Below are 24,106 nucleotides of genomic sequence, written 5' to 3'. Positions count from 1 at the left end.
ACTGATAATCAAAAATGTGTACGTAGTAATGGGGTCACGACAGTCAAAGCATCTGAGATACATTCAGCTTACTGAGGAGCTTGAAGAAAATGTGCCTAAAGACGGTCACAGATTCCCTCTGTGCTGTTTCAGGGGCAGAACAAAGACCAGTGAGTGTGAGCTACAGAGCTTCACTAAAACGGGGCTTCTTGGCAATAGGTTGGGTGCCCCATAAAGTAGTGACTATCACTTTACCAGAAGGGTTTTGGAACAGAGAATGACTATGTCAAGATATTACAGAAAAGGTATCTGCAGAGAGAGGGAAGTGAGGGCTGGACTAGATAACTTCCAGTGTCTCCTTTGATTATTAGATTCCATACTTAGATAATTATGTTGTCTCTGTGTGTTGAAACTGGGAAGAAACAGCTGTTCTAATGAACAATTAATTAGTGATAATCACTGAATTATCTGCCCTGGTAGCTTACAGCAAGGGTCAAGGATGCACTGCATTGCTATAGGTCATAAATCGCTAGTCAATCAAATTATTTTTTCTACTAGTTAAGCATCTGGCTAAATACTGGAGAGTATCCAAATAAAAAGAAATGTTTAGGGTTGGGGGGAAGGCAGTTTACTGTCTTGTGGCAGAAATAAACATTATTAGAAGACAATTTCAATGAAGAATTACACCAAAAAATGCCATCGGAAGTGAGACAGGGCTCATGGATGAATCTGAAAATCTTTCAGTTAAAAAAAATCACCTTAGTCTGTTTCAGTCTTGGTTCAAACTATTTCCGAGAGTGTTAGTTCAATGGGAACAGCCCTGCCTTTAGCCGACTGGAAACTATGGGTATTCTGGAGAATTTTTTTCACATTTCCTAGAGTATGTAGTAACCTAAGAGGAGTTGGTGGGTGTGATCTACTCCTTCTCCTTTCCCTGCTTGAAAAAATAAAAAAATGCCTTTCCGTGGTTGAGGGAAAAATAGGGGGGCTGGCCAAGAAAAGAAAGGGCTGTCACAGCAACTACACTGAGCTGCTCGCTGTCCAGCTGGCCCTCTAACAGACCACGTCCAAATTCCAGACTGGAAAACAAACTAGCTCATGATATTCGAATGGAAAATTCACAGGGAAGATCCAGATTCAGCCCTGGTAGGAATACTTCACCCAGAAAATAAATTCAAGCCAGCACTACAAGGGATAACAAACCAAGTTTGGGATGAGAGTCTACTCTGTGAGATAAAGCTGATTGTTGAGGAAGGGAAGAGAGAAAAGTACAGAAAGGACCAAGATGGAGAGAGAGGGACCATAAACCATTATAACCCCCCAACGTCACGGGGCAGGGGGAGGTGGGGGGAATCCCTAAAGGCAGAGCTAATCTACACCCTGTGTCACATGTATTGGTAAGTTTTCAATATTAATAAAATCTTTTCTTTCCTTCTATATGTTCCCTTCCTACTGAATAAAGGGGAGCAGCATATCTAAGTGTAAACAAGAGTAAAGATCTCTGGTTTTCGAGTTAGATTCATCAGGCTTAAATCTAGGTCTGACTACTTAATAGAAGAAAAATTCCAGGCAAGAAGTAATTTCACCCCTCTCAGTTGCCATTTCCATAACAGTGACAAGAGATGATCGTACTTCCCTAAAGGAGTCATAGTGACAGGAATAATTTATACATAGAGTAACCAGAACTCTGGTTTCCACCACATAGCAGGTGTGTGATATATGTATGTGTCTAATGAAGTTAAGGCTTCATTAACATTTAATGTATGATTCAGTAAGTATCCAGATGACAGTACCTTAAAGATGGGCACAGGCAGGGCCAGTCCCATTTTATGACCCATATGTAAATCTGTCTATAATTTTTGTGTACGGAGCTATTAGCTTTTTAGAATACAAACTTTTTAAAAGGTGTTATCTAGTCATTTGGGTTTAAAACGACATATATGCCAACAAACTGTTATTGGGGAAGGGCAGGAAAACACACTGCTGACATCCTGTGGGCTCTGTTATGTCATCCTAATCATAATTCTATCTTGTAATTTGTCCATTATTAAAGAGTATACAAAGTGATTTTAAAAGACAGTAGTATCTTGGCTAGGTGCGGTTGCTCATGCCTGTAATCCCAGAACTTTGGGAGGATGAGGCGGATGGATCACGAGGTCAGGAGATTTAGACCATCCTGGCTAACACAGTGAAACCCCGTCTCTACTAAAAATACAAAAAAATTAGCTGGGTGTGGTGGTGGGCACCTGTAGTCCCAGCTACTTGGGAGGCTAAGGCAAGAGAATGGTGTGAACCCAGGAGGCAGAGCTTGCAGTGGGCCGAGACCGTGCCACTGCACTCCAGCCTGGGCAACAGGAAAAACAAAAAACAAAAAAACCGGTCTCCAAAAAAAAACCAAAAAAAAAAACAAAAAACAAAAACAAAAACAAAAAAACTCTGTTATTTATTTATTTATTTGAGACAAGAGTCTCGCTCTGTCGCCCAGGCTGGATTTGGCTCACTGCAACCTCCGCCTCCTGGGTTCAAGTGATTCTTCTGCCTCAGCCTCCTGAGTAGCTGGGGCTACAGGCGTGTGCCACCACACCCGGCTAATTTTTGTATTTTTAGTAGAGACAGGGGTTTCGCCATAGTGGCCAGGCTGGTCTCGAACTCCTGATCTTGTGATCTGCCCGCCTCAGCCTCCCCAAGTTTTGGGATTACAGGCATGAGCCACCTCGCCCGGCCAAAAGACAGTATCTTATTTGGTCTAATGCTATTGCTCTCTTGAGGAAGTGTTTATGAAGTAAAATAGAGAAACCTGCAAAACAAAGTACCTGGGATTCACAAAAACACTATGCCTAAAATCAAAATCTCAGGTCTGAAGCTCAGTGGCATAATTCTGATCTGCAACTTTGTTAAATTGAGATTTTAAAATAATTACTTTAAAAAGACTAAATTGCTTATGCTCGGGGTTAGCATGTACAGTAGGTCTACTGAATTCAAAACTGTGTCCTGGGGAAATGTCCAGGGGTTCAAAAATCATTTCTCTAAATATAGAAATTAAACTATGATGTATGGAGATCTTTCCTTCCTATGAATATTCAAACTGTGAGCAACCTCATTTAACCTTTACTTGGCAGAAAGTTTCACTCTTGGGTGGTTGTAACTACACTTTTAGAAAAAGCCCCAAACAGTTTAAGGAACCAAAACACAGTAGTAAGTGGTACACATTTAAGTAGAAGGTTCTAGGAGGCTACAAGGAGGAAGTGTCAGCTAAATCTGTGAACGGGGCCACTCTTGTAAAACTTGGACCCTGAACACGACTATAGCATAATATCCTTAACTACTCTCAAAAAATGAGACAAAAATAGAGAAAAACACTTTTCATATTTGTTTTCAATTATTTCCTTTGTAGTAAAGTCAGAGAGTTGAGAATCAATAGGAAACTGCTCTGGAGTTAGAGGATTCAAAACAATTTGTTTTTAAATTTAACACTACTGGAGGGTATCTACACGTAAACTATTTCTAAAAGACCTGCAAATGAAGACTAGGTAATTTTTAAAGCTGGGCAGTAAAAATTGGGAAGGCAAACAGAGGCTTGTTGGGTAAAACAGACTAAAAAAACTCAGAATGCAAATTACTAGTATACACTTAGCAGCCATAGGAACAGGCACAGGGATTACTCATCATGTCATCCGTACTACACCCTCAAAATGAGACAAGCTACTAATACTTCACAGATGGGAGGGAGACAATGTAGCACACAGACATTAGGGAACATACTTTACGTCACACAGAGTTAGAAGCTGGACCTGGTTTAAAAGTTGGAAATCCTAACTAACCAGAAGCCATGTGCTGTGTCATTAACAAGGTCTTAAGAGCACTGTACCCTCAAGTGTTGTTAGAATAACTCAAAGATACTTCAGGAAAGACTTAATTCCTGACCATGCGTCCAAAGTGTAATGGTTCTCAACCTTGGGTACACAGTAGGGTAACCAAAGGAGCTTATAAAGATTTTGATATCTAGGCCACACCCCACCCAACTAAATCAGAGTATCTGGAGGTAGGACCCAGGCATGTGTATATTTTTAAAGCTTGCTCAGCCAGATAATTCCAATGTGCAGTCAAAATTGAGAACCTCAGGTATGGTTCTTAACAGTAGATTTATACTTTTGCCAGATTAAAAAACCTATGTCATATGTATATGCACAGCACAGATGCCTTCACAAATGAATGAATCATAAAGCCACCTATGATGTCTGTTACCAGCAAAATAAAATCCAGGTAATTACATGTGCTCATCTTCAACTGTAAGACAAAATGCCTACAAAGCCAAATCACATATATCCCTTCCTCTGATGCACTGTATAATATGCTAAGGAAGGGCAGATCTCCAAATAAAACGATCTGTTAGAGTGGGCCTGCAGCTCCAGAAAATGAATGAGCTTACCTGGGCTCTGCTTGGAAGCCAAAAGAGATGCTGCATCAGGGCATGGCTCTATTGTGCACCAGTTTTCTCGGTTTATCTGAAGAAAAGGAAAACACTGTGTTTCAGTCACTGAAGTAACGTGAGATAATTTTATAGGTGCCAAAATTATGTCAACTGTACTAACATTCCTATCTTTTTATTTAATACAGGGTGAGCAAACTTATGTCAAGGGAAAAAAAATTTTTTTTCACACTATAACCACAGCAATCTATACTCAAGGCTCTAAAGAGGTTGTCATTGTCAATAAAAATTAGGCATACAAAAGTAAGAGGGAAAGATACACAAAGATGAAGGCCATAGTGTAGGCTAAGGGTAAAATAAAAAAGTTAACATATGAAATTGACTAAATATTAAAACACATATTTGGTGTGGCTCATGCCTCTAATCTCAACACTTTGGGAGGCTGAGGTAGATTGCTTGAGGCCAGGAGTTCAAGACAAGTCTGGCCAACATGGCGAAACCCCATCTCTACTAAAACACAAAAATTACCTACGCATGGTGGTGGTACATGTCTATTATAATCCCAGCTACTCAGGAGGCTGAGGCACAAGAATTGCTTAAACCCGGGAGGCAGATGTTGCAGTGAGAGTCGCATCACTGCACTCCACCCTGGGTGACAGAGCAAGACGCCGTCTCAAAAAAAAAAAAAAGGCTCAGAGGGGTAGCTGAAGTAATAAATAGCAGGACTGGTACTGGAATGCCAAGTCTGTATTATTCTAAAAAGCAAAAACTTCCCCCCTCCCCATAAATTAAAAAAAAATTTAAATATAGCCTTTATACCTCCCAACCATCTTAACATTACAATTCTCTACTTTGATTAAATTTTAAAATTTTAAAATTACCATTGAAGATTTCAATACTCCTCTCTTAGTTTATTGATAAAACAAATAGAAACAAAATCAGCAAGATAGAGAAAACCTGAAAAACCTCAACCAATTTGACCTAACACAATATAGAATACTCCATCCAATAACAGCATAAGACACATTCTTCTCAAGTGCACTTGGAATGTTCATATTTTATCGCATAAAACAAACCTCAAATAAAACAAACATATTCTGTAGCACAAAACAAGTCTCAAATATAAGAAAATTAAAATAAAAAGTATGCTCGGTGATCAAAACAGTATTAAATCAGAAATCTAAAACAAAAGATTAGAAAAAACTCAAATATTTGAAAAAAATTTAAAAAATTTCTAAATAGGCTGGGCGTGGTGATTCACGCCTGTAATCCCAGCACTTTGGGAGGCCAAGACAGGTGGATCACAAGGTCAGGATACCGAGACCATCCTGGCTAACATGGTGAAATCCAGTCTCTACTAAAAATATATATAAAAAATTAGCTGTGCATGGTGGCGGGCGCCTGTAGTCCCAGCTATTCAGGAGGCTGAGGCAGGAGAACGGCATGAACCCTGGAGGCAGAGCTTGCAGTGAGTGGAGATTACGCCACTGCACTCCAGTCTGGGCGACAGAGATAAAAAAATAAAAAATAAATAAATAAATAAACACTTCTAAATAACCCAATGAATCAAAGTATATTAAGAAAAATAAGAAAATATTCTGAATTGAATAAAAATTAAAACACCACATATAAAAATTTGTGGATAGAACTAAAGCAGTGCTAACAGCAATATTTATAACACTACATGCCTATATTAGAACACAAGGTTTCAAATCAGTGATCTAAACTTCTACCTTACGAAACTAGAAAAAGAGGAGTAAATTAACCCAAAGCAAGCAGGATAAAGAAAATAACAGAAATCAATGAAATAGAAAACAGAAGAACAATAAAATCAACGAAACCAAAAGCTGGTTCCTTAAAAGGGTCAATAATATCAATACAACTCTGGCGAGGCTAATCAAAAAAGAAAAGCTACAAATGATAGAAATCAGGAATTACAGAGCGACACCATTACAGATCCTATAGATATTGAAAAAATAAAGAAATATTAAAAACATTACTGTAATAAATTCATCAAGTTGGATGAAATAGTAGCATTCCATGACACTATACAAACTATCAAAATTCACTCAAGAAAACACAGCTAATCTAAACAGCCTTATTCTATTAAAGCAATTGAATCCATAGTTTAAAACTTTATTACAAGGAAAACTTCAGGCCTAGATGACTTCAGTGGTGAATGCCACCAAACATTTAAGAAAGAAATGTCAACTCTACACAAGCTCTTACAGAAAACACAAGAAAAGTATTTACAATGCAGCTCATTTTATGAGCCTAGCATTACTCTGAAATCAAAACCAGAGAGATAAAAGAAAACTACAGATCAATATTCCTTAGGAATATAGATGCAAAAAACCTTAACAAAATTTTAGGTTAATGGAATCCAGCAATATCCCAGGAATGTAAGGTTGGTTTGGCACTTGAAAAATCAGTTTATTAACAGACCAAAAAACTCATGAACTAATGATCATCATTAGATCGAAAGAATCTGGGGCCGGGAGCGGTAGCTCAAGCCTGTAATCCCAGCACTTTGGGAGGCCGAGGCAGGCGGATCACTTCAGGTCAGGAGTTCAAGATTAGCCTGGCCAACATGGTGAAACCACGTCTCTACTAAAAATACAAAAATTAGCCAGGTGCGGTGGTGGGTCTCTGTAATCCCAGCTACTAGGGAGCCTGAGGCATGAGAATCACTGGAACCCAAGAGGCAGAGGTTGCAGTGAGCCGTGATTGTGCCACTGAACACCAGTCTGGGCAACAAAGCAAGAATCTGTCTCAAAGGAAAAAAAAAAAAATCAGCAAAATTCAACATCTATTCATGATAAAAACTCTCAGAACACTAGGAAGAGAAAGGAAATTACTCAAACTGACAAAGGCATCTATAAAAAACCTATGGTTAACATTATATTTATTGGTGAAAGACTAAATGCTTTCATTCTGAGATCAGTAACCAAAGATATCCATTCTCATCACTTTTATTCAACAATATTCTGGAGGTCCTAGCCAGTGCAGTAAAGCAGAAAAAGAAAGAAAACGCATACCATTGGAAAGGAAGAAGTCAAACTTGGTTTATTGACAAATGGCGTGACTGCCTATGCAGAAAATGCTAAGGAATCTATAAAAATACTGGAATAAATAATGTATTAATAAAAGCGAAGTTGCCAGACACAAAGCAACATTAAAAAAAGCAATGCTAGATCTTTATACTAGCAAAGAGCAATTAGAAATTGAAATTAAAAGTAAAAGCAATACCATTTACAAAAGCCTCAATAAATACAAAATAATTAGGGATAATTTTAAGAAAATATGAGTAAGACTCATACTCTGAAACCTTTATAAAACACTACTGAGAAAAAATTAAAGCAGACTTAAATAAATACAGACATACCATGTTTACAGATCAGAAGACTCAATAGTTGTTAATTGTCCTCAAATTGATCACTACATGATTTCAAGACTTACTATAAAAGCTGCACTAACCAAACCTGCGTGATATTAAAAGGCAGACATATAAATCAATGTCAGAGAAGAGAGAATCCACAAACATATCTTCACAGATATGGCCCACTGATTTTGACAAAGATGCCAAGATATTTTAATGAGGAAAAAATAGTCTTATGAACAAATGATGCTATAACAACTGGATACAAATATGTAAACAAACAAACAAAACTCCCCAAGATCTAAAATCTTACCCCAAACCTTACCACCTATAAAAATGAACTCAGAATAGATTATATATCTAAATGTTCAACCTAAAACTAAAAAACTCCTAAAGAAGATGGAGTGAAACACTTTTATGGGACCTTGAGTTACACAAAGATTTCTTAAATACTACATTTTTTACAACACGAAAAAAAAATAAATCTTTGTCAACCTTAAAAACTTTTACTCCTCAAAAGTCATTGTTAGGAAAACAAAAAGGCAAACTAAAAACTGAAGGAAAATATTTATAAAACAATTATCTGCTAAGAACTCCTACCCAGAATATTTAAAAATAAAACAAAACAAACTCTTACAATGCAATAACAAAGCAATGTGATTTTTTAAATGGGTAAAATATTTGAATAAACATTTCATTTAAAAAGATATACAAAAGGCAGATAAGCAAAAAAAAAAAAAAAAGATACCCAACTTTGTTAATTCACAGGAAAATGTAAATTAAAATCCCAAGGACAGGCCGGGCACGGTGGCTCAAGCCTGTAATCCCAGCACTTTGGGAGGCCGAGACGGGCGGATCACGAGGTCAGGAGATCGAGACCATCCTGGCTAACACAGTGAAACCCCGTCTCTACTAAAAAAATACAAAAAACTAGCCGGGCGAGGTGGCAGGCGCCTGTAGTCCCAGCTACTCGGGAGGCTGAAGCAGGAGAATGGCGTGAACCCGGCAGGCGGAGCTTGCAGTGAGCTGAGATCCGGCCACAGTACTCCAGCCCGGGCGACAGAGCGAGACTCCGCCTCAAAAAAAAAAAAAATCCCAAGGACATACCAACAGGCATCCATTACAACAGTCAAAATTTGAGACTGATAATACCAAATGTTGGCAAAGATGTGGAGCAACCACAACACAGAACTGTTGCTGAAAGAATGCAAAATAGTATTGCCATTTTGGGAAAGCGGTTTAGCAGTTTTTTATAATGTCAAACATATACTTACATACAACATAGCATCCCAAAGAAGAATCAAAACCTACTGTCACACAAAGACTTGCACTGGAATTTTTAAAGCACTTTAATTCATGAGAGCTCCAAATTAGAAACAGTCCAGATTGCCATCAAATGGTAAATGGAGAAGAAAATTGTAGTATATCCATACAATGCTATAGACTCACAGTAAGAAGAAATGAACTGCTGATACAAACAACATGGATGAATCTCAAGAGTATTATGGTAAGTTTAAAAAAAAAAAAAAAGCCAGACTCAAAAGACTACTTATTGTATGGTTCTGTCTATGCAATATTTAGAAAAGGCAAACCTAGAGTAGCAAGAAAACATTAGTGATCAGCAGGGACTGAAGGAGAGGACTGACTACAGGGATACAGAACAGAACTTCTGAGCTGACAGAAATGTTCCTATTATGATGCGGTAGTGATTACACAATTTAAATATTTGTCAAAGCTCACCAAACTATAAACTTATATTGGTTAATTTTGTTGTATGGAAATTTATACCAGAATAAACCTGAAAACAAATACATTCTCAAAAACAGAAGCATAAAATATAAAAATAATTTTAGTCTTCACAATTCCCAAGCACCTTAACATTATAACCCTTTAATCATTAAAACTGACATACTCAGATGTAATTCTAAATAATATGAGCGGAAATATCTAATCAAACTACCAAGTAGTTGTGAATATTTGTATGCTCAAAAACAGAAGCCTTGCTTTTATTCAATAATCTCTAAAATATATTTCTGATCACTTCAGTGAGAAGATATTAAACTCTTCTGCTGTTAAAGATCAACAGTTTTACTGTATACGTTAAGTGGCAGAAGGCAGAAAGCTAGAGGACATTTTGTCAAATTATAACTGTTTGACAACAAAACAAATGAAAGGAATTAAACTGCTTGCAAAAACCCAGGCAAACTAGAACCACATGAAACAAAACACTTTATCATTTGCTCTGTTCAGCTATTTTACTATTGTACTATTACAGAGAGGAAAAACAACAGGAACCAGGGGCCATCACGGTTTCAGTTTCTGGTGTGTTACAAAATGATGCCAAAAATTTAAAAGTACTCCTGAATGGAACTGAATCTTCAGCAGATGCCCTGGGATTACACATATTAAAAAATATCTTTTCTGAAATGTACTTTAAGGTGTGCACAATAAGGAAGTAACCACAAATTCTGTAACTTTACCAACACCCTATCCACATCTTTCAAAGAATTGAAACAACACATTTTCTTTAAAAAAAAAAAAAAAAAAGTCATTCAGAGAATTTTCTCTTAATTTCAAACTGCATTTCATTTGAAATGAGCCAAATTTTACTTATTGTGAATAAGTTTATCTGCTAATAGAACCACTGTACTGCAATACAAAACTACACTTTTAAGCTGGAAGGGAAAAAATTACCCCCCCCACCATCATTCCTGTAATAAGAGGCTGCATGAACACAGCAACAAGTTTAGATAGTTAACAGAAATAAAAGAGCTCAGATGATCCTTTAGTGACAAGTAAAGAATCTGCAAATGAACGACTACGAATTACCATATTACTGTCTCCTACCATGACCTTCAACAAGTTTTTGGCCAACATTTTAGAAAACCCTATTAAAATTCTATTTCTGCTGGGCGCGGTGGCTCATGCTTGTAATCCCAGCACTTTAGGAGGCTGAGGCAGGGGGATCACAAGGTCAGGAGTTCAAGACTATCCTGGCCAACATAGTGAAACCATCTCTACTAAAAAAATACACAAATTATCTGGGTGTGGTGGCATGTGCCTGTAATCCCAGCTACTTGGGAGGCTGAGACAGGAGAATCGCTTGAACCAGGGAGTCAGAGGCTGCAGTGAGCCGAGATCGGGCCACAGCACTCCGGCCTGGCAACAGAGCAAGACTCTGTTTCAAAAAAAAAATTATATTTCTTAGAATACTTTTCATTACCTTCTCAACACCACATGTCATTCCATTGCCAATGAGTAAACTGAACATTATCTGCCTTGAATATGCAAGCGACTAAGACTTTCTATACTTTTCCTGTCATTTTAGGCACATGTGTTACATAAAGTGAGTTTCACATTTTACAAAATTATATACAATAAACACATACTACTAGAACAAAATTAAAGTTAAATATCTTTAAGTAAATATACTAATTTCTGAGTAACAGTGATGAGAACATATTCATGTTGGGAAACAATTCTCCATGTCCCTCTTGCATTTCTGCAGGTCTTGTCAGCAAAAGCCCTGATAGCCCTTTTATTCTAGACTATCTTTTCAAGACTGTTTGCATATCAAACATCCTTAAAAGATAAAAATATTGATTCCTTCCAAAGCAAAGGGCAGCTTTGTTTATGTCCAGTATAATAAAGATAATGTCTCAGTCAAGGGCAAAGGTCACACAGGCTTACTGTCCCCTGTATAAAAATTCAGGTTTCTTCAGGTTTAGATTTCTCAGCTGTGACACAGCATCAACCTGGACCCCTTCATGTTGCCTGCATGGGGCTTAGGAAGCAAGGAGAACCAACAAGAAGGTGATGCTGATGCTGCTGGCTATGCAATGAGTAACACATTTATCTGTCTCTGACCCTAGAATCCCATGACTTCAGCCAGCACCCATGAAACTGTGTCAGGATGTAAGTTAACTTGCCAGCTTGTAAGTACAGTAAAATCTCAGATCCACCACATTCTTAACAATTAGTATATACTATATAGTATTAAAAATTTTACACACAGTTGCAGCCAAAAATCTCTTGACATGTTACACTTCTGTGGTGTGATCTCCTAATCTATTTTCAATTGGGTGGATATGTCTGAATGACCACAAAGAGACAACTTATATTCCTTTTAACTTTCCTGAAGTTTCCCAAATTTTCTTCAATGGTTATATATTTATTTTATTTAAAAAAATTTATCTCGATAAACTTATTTTGTAACTTCAGGCTGATAAAAAAACAGTATACATAAAAAGTAGAAATAACTTTAGGTTGCAAAGACAGCACAGAAAGTTCCCGTTTATCCCCACTCCCTTCCTCACCGGTTTCTCCAACGTTAACATCTTACATAACCATGGCACAGTTGTCAATACTAAGAAACCAACACTGGCACATTACTATTAAGTAAACTCCAGACTTTATTTGGATTTCGCTTGTTTTCCCACTAGTGTTCTCTTTCTGTTCCAGGATCCCATCCAAAATGCCACATTGCATTGTGTGTGTGTGTGTGTGTGTGTGACAGAGAGAGAATGTGTGCATTATTTTGCATTTTAGCATCTTTATTGGGATGTAATTCATATACTAGAAAACTGGCCCGTTTACCATATATAATTCAATAGTACTAGTATATTCATAGAGTTGTGTAACCATCACCACTATGTAATTTTAAACATTTTTATCTTGACAAAAAGAAACCTTATATCCATTAGTAGTCATGCCTCACCCCCATCCCCTGTCCCCTAGTGCCTAGAGAGCCACGAATCTATTTCTATCTCTACAGATTTGCTTACTCAGGACATTCCATACAAATAGAGTCATACATTATTTGGTCTTTCATGCTGGGTTCTTTCACTTAGCAAAATGTTTCCAAGGTTCACCCATGTTGAAGCATCTAACAGTACTTTACTTCTTTTATTTCCAAATAATATTCCACTGTATGGATATATCCACATTTTACTTATCTATGCATCAGTTGATGGGAGATCTGTTTTTTTTTTTTTTTCCCCCCACTTTCTGACTGTGATGAATGACGCTACTATGAACATTCAGAGTTTTTGTGTGGACATGTTTTCAATTCTCCTGGGCATATATCTAGGACTGGGCATATATCTAGGACTGGAACTGCTGGGTGTTATATATGACAACTTTATGTTTAATACTTTAAGGAGATGTCAGACTGTTTTCCAACGTGGCTGTACCATTCAACAATTTTTCTACATTCTTGTTGACACCTATTTTTGTTATCTTTTTTATTGCAGCTACCACAGTAGGTGTGACACGGGTGCTCATCCTGAGTTTGTTTTTCTAATGGAAAATATTTTAAAATCTATTGTTACTTTCTAGAAAAGGAAGATAGTGTGAAGATGTAATGCTCGCCATGCTGGGATGTTTCTGTCCTTTTTCTATTTTTTAAAAACTGTGCTAAGTATCTTCTATATAATAAACACTGTACCAAGCCTTAAAAACAAAAGTAGTAAAACATTGTCCTCAAAGAACTCACAGATTACATGTGAGATGTGAAAACGTTAGGTTGGTCAATAAGCCTACCACAGCATCTTGCATAGCAGACAATGAAATGTGTGTTCACTTGGACAATGCATGCTGTAATTAACAGAGATGGGAATGACAGTGAATGAAACACTATATTGCATACAGTATTTTCAGTGCTACATATAATTCTGGTTGGGTCACAAATGTTATACATACAGAGACACTGGGCCAGAATAACAACTTGCCATTTTACTTCATACTGTATGTGTCTGTGTCTGTGTGTGTGTGTGTGTAAAACAGAGAACAGAGAAGTCAGAGATGGCACACACCAGTGTCTAAGAGCCAGAGAACTTGGGAGATTAGAGCGTCACAGAAGCTGCAGTAGAGAAGTCAAAGCAGATACAAAACAAAAAGAAGTTACTGAATTTGGCAACTGTGAGCTCAGGAGTTCAAGACCAGCCTGGGCAACATGGCAAAACCCTATCTCCACAAAAAATACAAAAATTAGATGGACATGGTTGTGGGCACCTGTAATCCCAGCTACTCAGGAGGCTGAGGTGGGAGGCTGGCTTGAGCCAGGGAGGTGGAGGTTGCAGTGAGCCAGACAGCACCACTGCACTACAGCCTGGGCAACACAGCCAGACACCGTCTCCACAAAAAAAAAAAAAAAAAGGGTTATGAAAGAACTCGTATTTCTCGATTCATGATACTTTAAAGTACCATCCCATAGATTTGACCTTTTTACAGACCCGTGAGAAGGCATGTTGCCATTTTAGAGAGGAAGAAAACACACTCAGTGAGGCTTGGTGATTTGTGGAGCGCATACGTGTATATGAACCATATTGCATTTATAGTTTTATCTGCTCAAAAGACCACAAGCTTCCCGAGAACAAAATCGCATCTATTTAACAGATCTCCCCAATGAGTAATAAGTGCATGGTTCATGGTGGATGCTTAATGAATAATTTTTGAATTCGTTATCCTCAGTGATTCCGAAGAAAACAGTGGAGAGATTCCTTTAGGATTATAGCCCTGTCTCCCTTTATTAGACCCATAAAAAACCTGAGGCCAAAGGAGGCAAAGTAATTTGATGAAAGTAATAAATATTTCAAACAGAGGACCCAAGGTTTCCTCACTTCCAGTCCACCACAAATTTCCCCCTCAAGAATCTCTTCTTGTTCTTTTCCCTTTTTCTTCTTTCTCCTTTCATTTTCCCTCCTTCCTTTTCAGAAAAAGAAGCTCTGTCACCCCAGGCTGGAGTAGAAACTCCTGGGCTCAAGTGATCTTCCCATCTCAGCCTCCTGGGTAGCTAGGACTACAAGCATGTGTCACCATGCCCAGCTGTTTTTTAAAAAAAATTTTGGAGAGACAGGGGTCTCACAATGTTGCTTAGGCTGATCTTGAATTCCTAGCCTCAAGCAATCCTCCCACCTCGGCTTCCCAAAGCATTAGGATTACAGCCTCAAGCCACTCTGCCACCTCTTCTTACTCTTTACTTTGTTTTAGAATTCAATAATAATTGTTTAAAATTTTGTAGTATTAAATTGAATAAGTTTGGCAAAGTGTATTTCACATCTTCAAGATTTATTGGAAAATAGTCATTGTTGATTTAGACAAAAATATTTAGAAAATAAGGCACTACTGAAATGACGCAAGTAAAATATGAAACTGTGGATACCAATTTTTTAAAATATCAAAATGCTGTAACTGAAAAAATCTAGTTTGTTTGTTGTCGGCTCTGTCAATTACTAGGATCCTGTGGTTCCACTCACCAGCAGTTAATTAACAATGATGTCCTGAGGAGGTTCACTGTCTCTAAGAACACAAGAAGCTTAAGCAAATCTGAGATGATGCATACTTTCAGGCAAGTTCTCTCTTTTGAATAGGCTTCATTCATAAACATTTAAAAGTAAAACCCACACTGAAGAACAGTAAGGTTTTCGATCATTCAGGGCTTCTGCACCAGGACTGATTGGGAAATCTAGCAGAAGAAGGCTTCTTAAAGTTATCTTGCTGTCAGCTACACACTGACACTCATCCACACAGCTAGCCAGCAGCACTGACGGAGTGCTCACTTTAGGCAAGAAACCAAGTTAAGGTACAGCAATAGACAGGAAGGTGAAAAAGACATGATTCTGGTTACAATTGGCATAGTAGGTCCCACAGTTTATAATTTTAATACAAAATGCCTTGGGTTACAAAGGCTTGACGTCCCAGGATGATAGATATATACATACATCCTTACGAGTCTATGGATTATCAGACTTCAGTGAGATAGCTCCACAAACCATGGCCTGTAAGTTGGGAAACACTGATTAATTTGTGTAATACAAGAGGTACACAAACAGCTAAAATTCACAAAAGAAAGTCCCCAGCATGAAAATAATTCCTGCTCAAGAATCTGGGAAAAGCTCAACGAAAGTGTTGGTATATGAGGTAGGCTTTAAAAGCGGACAATATGCTTGAGAGAGAAAGATGGTAAGGCAGGGAATTCTAGCTATACAAAAAAAGCATGAGCAAAGCAGTTAGGACACTCCAGAGCTGGACTTCATAGCCTTTCACGTCACAGACTCCTTCGAGAATCTGCAAGAAGCCATGGAACTCTCACCAGGAACATGCATGCTACGTCACAATCAGTGGTTCTTTGCACAGCCTCATAACCCAGGTTAAAGACTTTTGCTTTTGAACCCAACAGTATCCAGAAGTGTAAACTGAGCAAGGAAGAACAACAGGAGATACAGCTACAATGAATCTAGGCTTTGTTCTCTAACAAGGGTGGACCCTGCCAATCATATAAGCAAGGTAGTAAAAAGATCAGTACTATTCTTGGCCAATAACTCTAGATGTGTACAGATAAAATGGGAGAGTAGGGAGGAAGGAAACATACGGCATCTGAGACACGAAGGCTAGTTAGGATGAGCCTGAACTAGTCTAGTCTAGAGATAGTGTATACCTGGACTGGGGAGCACATAAAAGGTATGCATCAGAAAGCTAGTACAAAGGGCAAAATTCACAGAAGTAAGAGAGAAAAACGGGTCAAAGATCCACAACGAACAGATACAGGAAATCTAGAGGGAAGAATATGATGTACCCTATTTGCCCATGTTGAGTTTGAAATAACAACATGTCTTGCAAATGGTTACACAAGGTTTTGGAAGCTTGAGAGAAAGGCTGGCGCTAGCTTCATTTATTCTTGAGGTAATGGATGAAAAGAGCATGCAAGAGAGCCAAGGCAGAGCTTGCAAAAAGAAAAGACACACTAAAGGTAGCATTCATAGTAGATAATATATATTTGCAGATGGGGTGGCTTGGAAAGCTCATACTTGCTGGCTTCTTACAAACACAAACAGGACAAAAGTAAGTGTGCATTAGGGAAATGCAAATCAAAACCACAATGAAGTAACACTTCATATCCAATAGGATGGCTTTTAAACAGAAAAAGACAGAAAATAAGTGTTGGCGAGGATATGTTGAAATTGGATTCTTGTTCATTGCTGGTGGGAATGTAAAATGGTACAGCCACTGCAGAAAACAGTATGGCAGTTTCTCAAAAAACAAAATTAAACATACAATTACCTTATGATCCAGCAATTCCACTTCTGGGTATACATGCAAAGAACTGCAAGCAGAAACTCAAACAAATATTTGTATACCAATGTTCATAATAGCATTATTTGCAATAGCCAAAAGGGGGCAACAGCCCAATGTCAATTGATGGATGAACGGGTAAACAAAATACGGTATATACTTACAATGGAATGTTATTTTTGCCCTAAAAAGGAAATTCTGACACATGCTATAATATGGATGAACCTTGAAGATACTATGCTAAGTGAAGTAAGACAGTCACAAAAGGACAAATGTTGTATGACTCCACTTAGTACCTAAAGTAGTCAAATTCACAGACATAGAAAATAGAATGATAGTTGCCAAACTAGCAGGCAAAAAGAATGGGAAGTTAGTGTTTAACAGGTAAAGAATTCCAGTTTGGGAATATGAAAAAGTTCTGAAGAGATAGCTAGTGGGATGGTTATATAACAATGTGAATGTACTTAATGCCACTGAACTATATACCTAAAAATGGTTAAAATTTGGCCGGGCGCGGTGGCTCAAGCCTGTAATCCCACCACTTTGGGAGGCCGAGACGGGTGGATCACGAGGTCAGGAGATCGAGACCATCCTGGCTAACACGGTGAAACCCCGTCTCTACTAAAAAAAAAATAAATAAAAAATAAATAAATAAATAAAATGGTTAAAATTGATGGTATGTACATTTTATCACAATTAAGAAATGAATGTGCAGCAGTTAGAGATATGCAAGCTTGTTTAGAGAAAAGTAGTCAGGCAGCCCACACAGTTACAGTCAGAGCCAGTAATCTGGGCCAGACACTACCAATCATGGTCAATGTCATTAACCAGAGGACAAGCTCCATATGTATTGTGTGTGGAAAGAATGTCAAAACATATATCAGCATTTTCAACCACATCCTGTGAAACAGCAATACCAAGCATATCATATTCATGTGTGAGGAATATTGTGCTTACTATAAAGTAAGCTGCTTAAGAGATGTAAACTGGATTACAAAACATCTCCCCCTCCTTCTGCCCTATTTCAGAATCATTGATGTGGCAGGTAAATTTGTTCTAGTCTTGATTCTTCTATTCATCAACAACTCTACTATTTCTTTCTCACTCAAAGAACCAAGGCAACTTAAAGGCCACACTATGTGGCTCCATTTTTTAAGCGATGGGGGTCTTGCTAGGATGCTCAGACTGGTCTTGAACTCCTGGCCTCAAGTGATCCTCCTGTCTCAATCTCCTAAAGTGTTGGGGTTACAGGCATGATGTGAGCCACTGTGCCTGGCCACATCTGAAACATACACTGCAGGAAATCAAAAGCCACCACACATTTTTTTATGAGAGGGATCTTGTTCTCATGTTAGTCTCTTTTCCAAACTGATTCAAAGACTGAGGTTTTTCACACTAATAGATAAATTGGTTCCTTACACTATCAACGCTCTTCTCAGTCAGTTCTGAGACAAATCCTGGCAAAAGATTCTGATCATCAGCAGAATTAGGAGACAGAATAGGAAGAATCATCAGTGTTGGCATTGCGAATAATTTGAATTTAAAGAGAAAAACGAAGATGATTATGTATCTTTCTATTCAGATTTACCCTTTTGGAATCTTAAGCTGTGAACGAAGTACAGGACGGGCAATTGACTAAATGGGTAGGAAAGTGAACTGGTGATCAGAAAAGCAAGTAGCTGCAACTGTGGAAAACAGAGACTTTACCATTAAACATCTATATCTTTTGGAGAGCCAAGTCACCAAAACATACATTTTGGCTCTGATCACATTTATGACACTTTATCTTAAAAACACAGTCATTAGTTTCCTTTGTCCATACTATCTCCATGACAACCAGTCCATGGACACCACAGGTATTCAACATCCAAAGTTCTGGTGAATTATGATGCACATGAAATATGGTGCACATGATAATGGAAATTACCTCAGAAGAAATGTCAGACTTATCCAGGTAACTTTTAAATTTCTGACACGAAGCCTACGGACCCCTTGTGATTATCCCTAAACCACACCCACAATGTGTTCCCATCAGTCAGAAAATAGAGCTGTACATATTTTCAGTGGAGAGAGAATTGCCTTTGTTTCTGGCAGTGTTTCTGTTACTCTTCGTATCTGAACATCCTAATAATACAGCTCATGGTTACACCCAGCCTTCCCAGCCACTGCCCATATTTACTTCCTCTGCAACTGTCTCAGGAGATCCTGCCTGAGCTACAAGGCTGAACAAAAGGAAACAAAAACCCACCATCCGGACATAGAAGCCAACATTTGAGTCAAAGTCTTTTCAGGGAATCGGACTGTATCTGAGTGGCTATATATGTGGCTGTCATCAATCCAGAGCTTCCTTATGTCTTTTGTTTTGCTGCAATGTGGACGTCTCTTACAGTAAGCAAACTTTTAGGGAATGTGTGTTTCTCTGCAAAATGACACCACAATTAGAGACAGACTACTCCTCCTCAGCCTCAGCCAATGAGCTCGTGTGGCCTGCCCAAGCATCATGAGTGGGGAGGGGATCGTCCTCCTCTGTAAATATTTTCATTCAATGTACACAAAACACGGTTGCAAATCTTTTAACCATTCAGCTAACATTCTGAATTGCTGCCTACAAAATACTCTCTATAAATCATCAGTAACAAGAAGAATCACATTACTATTAACAGGCAGTATTTTTCCAGGTACCCAAAGTTACAAAATTAGTAAAACAGCAGTGGCCCAGGCTAAAAGCCATGTAAATCAGCAGTTAATCCTTGATTCTGACCCGCTTCCTTTCGGTACGCTAATTTTACAGTCAGTTTCTGATACCTGCTGTCCTCTAGTAATGCTCACCATGAGCTAAAGTTGGCTACTGAACTCAATTGGGTGAAAGCTCCCATCAGTCACTAACTTCCGAAGTCAACACTAGCTTTTCGAAGGATGCTAAGAAAAATGGGCATGTTGGTACCAAAGGGCCCATGCCAACAATTACAATTCTTTCATATCCCATTTTTAGCATATGATTCATAGTTACCAACCACATACTGTAAGAGTCAGAAGTCATGCATGCATCAAGGAAAGGAGAAATGGGGGAATGTCATATACAGAGGAATAGGAATGGGTATGTGTATATTACGCTGGGTAACAGACGAGTGGGTGACCAAGGAATACTATCAACTTAGGTTTTATTACTTAGAAAAAGTTCAGAATAGAGGTAATATTTCAGAGGTGTTGGGGGTTGATGATGGGACAGAAGAGCTGATGTGAGGACAACACTAGCATATCCAGCCTCAGGGAAATCTTACAAGAAGGTCTTGATACAGAAAAGCTACCATGAAACTATGCAGAACTAACAAAGGAATCAGGGCAGAATGCAGAAGAAGCCAAAGAAAGTGTGGGTACATAACACAGAATGAGAACGCTGAAGCTAATCTACAGTGAATTATTAGGATGCCAACGGGAGGGACTGGAGTTGTAAATGTGGAATACCAAAGTGACAGGCTTACAATTTAAACTTATAAGCCATGGGGTACCTGTCCTAAATATTGTAGAAGGAATTCCTGCACTGAGAAAGAAGAGACCAAAAGTCTAAGACAGAAAAAGAACACATATGTATATATCAATAAAAGGTAATATACATATTCATATAATAAAAGGAATTGATCGACTCAAAAAAGAGGCCTAGGATAGCAAGAAAAATATAGACTTTGAAACAGTCCAACCTGGGACTGCACTCATATGTAATTATCAATTATCAATTATATACGAGATATGAGACACTGGGAAAGTTATTAACTACACAAATCTGTTTTCCCATACGTAAAATGAGACAAAGAGTAGGAATGTAAACATTAAATGTCTGTGTCTCATATCCATTCACTTCTTCCCACTTCAGACTACAAAACCCTCTTATTCTGCCTGTGCTATCGTAATGGCAGGCTAACCAATTACTCCCAGAATAATCTTTTCAACACGTACACCGAGAGGTAAGGCATCCTCCCCACAGCTGTCAAGGCCCTGCTCTTCCAGGTCCCACCTCTGGCTCTGGCCTTCTCATCCTGCTACCCCACTTTCTACTCAAGGTGCTCCCATCCGCCACAATGGCCCTGTGTGCTCCTTCCTTCCTCAGGGCCCTGTATTTGCTGTTCATTCTTTCTAGAGAGCTCTTCCTTAGCATAGCTAATGTCTTTCCATCCTCTGGAGATCAGCTTTTTAAATGTCTGCACCTCGAAAAGATCTTCTGTCCAAAGACCATTCTATCTGAAATAGTTCTGCCCACTACACAGCACCCTACTCATTTCTTGCAAATCAATCACAATGGTTTGTACTATAAATTTCTCTATTTATTATCTACCTTTAAGCAATAATAGGATAAAGACTGTACCCCGTGGCTCGTATGGGATAGGTACTTAGGTTTCTTTAAGTTTACAGCTCTCAATGATGTCTTCTCCATCTCCAAAGCAAAGAAACTAACAACAAATGTCCCCATCTGATTTTAAACTGGAAACAGGGTGTTTTCAGGACTCCTGGTGTTAATTTACTAATGACTATTTTCTGAGAAGTGAAGTCTTCTCTACTGAAAATTTTTTATTATTTATTGGGCAGGATAGTACAAACAAATACCTTTATTAGTTGTAGGTTTGCGGGGGAAAAAAAACCAAAAACCACATTCTTGTCACTCAAGTTCTTCATACCCCTCACCATGCTCAAGAAAACCCTCGGGTTCTTCATATGAATACGGGGTAAAAAGTAACTGCCTGGCAAGTCTCAAAGTAAGAAACGTATATGGAGGTGCTTCGTTAAAACTATAAAACAGCAACTCTGAGGCCAATAAGCCTGTACTGATTTAGCTCCATTTGCAAAGGCTTTCCATGCCCACCTAAAGTATTATATATTTTAGCATTACTTTAAATGTTCAATATTTCTTGTGATAACTCAGATTTTCTTTTTATCCTTCTCCCTACTCGCAGGCAAAATGATAGGGTATCATGCACAAAAAGATCCTAAAAATGAGATTCTCCTAAATACATCATACGAGGACAAAAATTTTAAAACATCACTGTGATCTCACAGAGAAAATCACATTTCAGAGAACCCAAAATATCTTGGAACAATTTCAAAACACCAAGTTACCAACTGCTGGCAGCCAAGGCCCAGCAAGTCAACTACCCAATAATGATTATGGAGAGACACTTACAACACTCTACCACAAATCACAACTACTCTACCTAGTGCCCTGTCCAACATGGCATTTCATTGGTTTTTGTGTCTAGCCTTCTGAGCCCATTCCTTAGCCTCACTTGATCAAAGAAAATCAAAAAGACCCAAGTAATAAACTGAATAGATAAATCAATAAAATAGGTCCACTATTTCCCCGACCAGGGCAATGTATTTCCACTTTGGTTAAAATCACCCTCACCTCCACATACAGCCTCAGTTCAGATACTGGGGTTCTTTCCGTCATCTATAAAGCGCTTGGTTGACTTCCAATTTCCCCTGCCTTTGCCAGAAAACTACTAAATTTCCAAAAAGTGCTCTTTGAGCTGTCCAACATTCCCAGACTCTCATCTTACCGGCTGGAGGAGTTTTTACTAATTTTAGATTCAAGGATGCCTTCTGTGAGCAATTAGCTATTCAGAGTCTCCGCCCCCATCCTGCTTAGACACCAAACATCACTAATGCTGAGAACACAAACAAATACAGCTATCAACAAAGTCAGAAGCCACCTCCGAAAAGCAGTCAAACCAAGCCAAAAGGTCAGCTCTGCCACCTTAATAAATAGGTTTATTGGAAATCCTTCCAAAAGAAATATAAATGTTGCCTATCTTTCCCCTAAAGAATTGAGTGAGACCGTAGCAGAAAAACAGAAAAGACTCAGACAAAAGACAGAAATACTTAAAAGACAGAGGCAGAGAGAGACTGACAGAGAAAGAGACCAGGCAGATGGGGGTAGAGTCTGGGGGTGGAGGGGTGACAGAGACAGAAGGACAAACAGAGCAACTTGGAAGGTGAATTTCTCCCTCTGTGATTTTCAACAGTATGAGGTTCTCCCAAGCATAAGAATCCATTTTAATGCAAGTAAAATTACATCTCAACAGTAAGTAGTCCAATGCTGATTCCCAAGCACCTACTGCTTCCTGTTCAGATATTCCTTTAAGAGGCTTACAATCATCCCTCATCCTCCATTGTGCAGATTTCTCAGCCTTTCTCCCAATACAGGAGGGCCAGGGACATGTCTACTGGGTTCAAAGCACTAAAATAGCCCACAAAATGCATGAGGTGCAGCCCCCCTTACCTTCAGCAACACCACGTCCACAGTCCTGTCCACCTTGGAGATGTCACAGAGGCTGTAGCGCCTCTTGTGCCGTTCATACATTTTGCCCAAATGCAGGAAAGAACAGAGAAAATGCAGGAAGTATATCCACTGTTAACTTGGGAATCAGTGTGAGTCCTTAGTTCCAAATTTCTCACGGTGAGGTGGAGGAGATCTCTGCCTTCCAGATTCCTCTCTATATAAAAACTCTCACAGGGGTCAAAAACAATGAATTAAAAAGAAATCAAGGAGAATCCAATTCCTTGAACTGACTGAGAACTTGCTGGTAACTTCAGAGTGCTGGAAAGATGAATGTAGAACTCATAATATAAACGATAAATATCCCCTAATGCTATACTTTGTGCAGATCTTGACTGAAAGAGAAGCAAACACCGTTTCCATCACTGGCAACGACTCCCATAAAAAAATTAAGAATAAACTGGCCAAGCATAACGGCTGATACACGTAGGGAAAAAAACCCAAGAAGGCAATAAAAATCCAGTAATACTTTGCCAGGAAGAGGGAGAGAAAGAAAGGAAGACGACGCTATTTCAAAGCGATGACATGAAAAAAGTCATTAGATTCTGTTCTTGCTTAAAACAAAAACAAAGACAAAGAAAATCTACTTTTCCTTAAAGAAAAAAAAAGTAGAAGCTGGGAGATGCTTTCCAAGCAAAGTCTTTAGAGTCTGTCTCTTGCTCACCAGGCAGTGGGACTTGGTTTTGATTTAAGTTGAAAATCTCTAAGGACAGCAGAGTAAAAGGGGGAAAAAAAAAGACCACTCCTGCAGTACTCCCTCTCTCCCTCCCTCCCTCCCTAGCCAGCCTCCTCCTCCCTTTTTCCTTCTCTCTCAAGAACGTCACTGCTTGCCCTTTCAGCTCTGCACCCGCAGCCTTGGAGGTTTGAAAACCCAACTGCAGTTGTGGGAACATGATTCATCTACAGAGGAAGAGAAAAA

At 38.6% G+C, this 24,106-nt stretch overlaps 1 protein-coding gene across 4 annotated transcripts in view; it reads right to left on the bottom strand.

Moving 5' to 3' along the window:
• Positions 1 to 24,106, bottom strand: part of AKAP13 (A kinase (PRKA) anchor protein 13) — a 360,775-nt gene that overhangs the window by 105,943 nt on the left and 230,726 nt on the right. For 3 of the 4 annotated variants that reach the window (XM_011960761.1, XM_011960763.1, XM_011960762.1), the window contains exon 9: positions 4,409 to 4,484. In XM_011960761.1, coding sequence (XP_011816151.1) covers positions 4,409 to 4,484 — 76 coding nt within the window. Of the gene's footprint in view, positions 1 to 4,408; positions 4,485 to 23,130; positions 23,951 to 24,106 lie in introns of those variants that run through there. The other variant, XM_011960764.1, reaches the window with a different exon arrangement.

This window comes from Colobus angolensis, unplaced genomic scaffold (assembly GCF_000951035.1).
Source record: "Colobus angolensis palliatus isolate OR3802 unplaced genomic scaffold, Cang.pa_1.0 Scaffold522, whole genome shotgun sequence".
In the NCBI taxonomy this organism is placed as follows: domain Eukaryota; kingdom Metazoa; phylum Chordata; class Mammalia; order Primates; family Cercopithecidae; genus Colobus; species Colobus angolensis.
The sequence above is the reverse complement of the archived record's forward strand: the minus strand, read 5'-3'. Positions and strand labels throughout refer to the sequence as shown.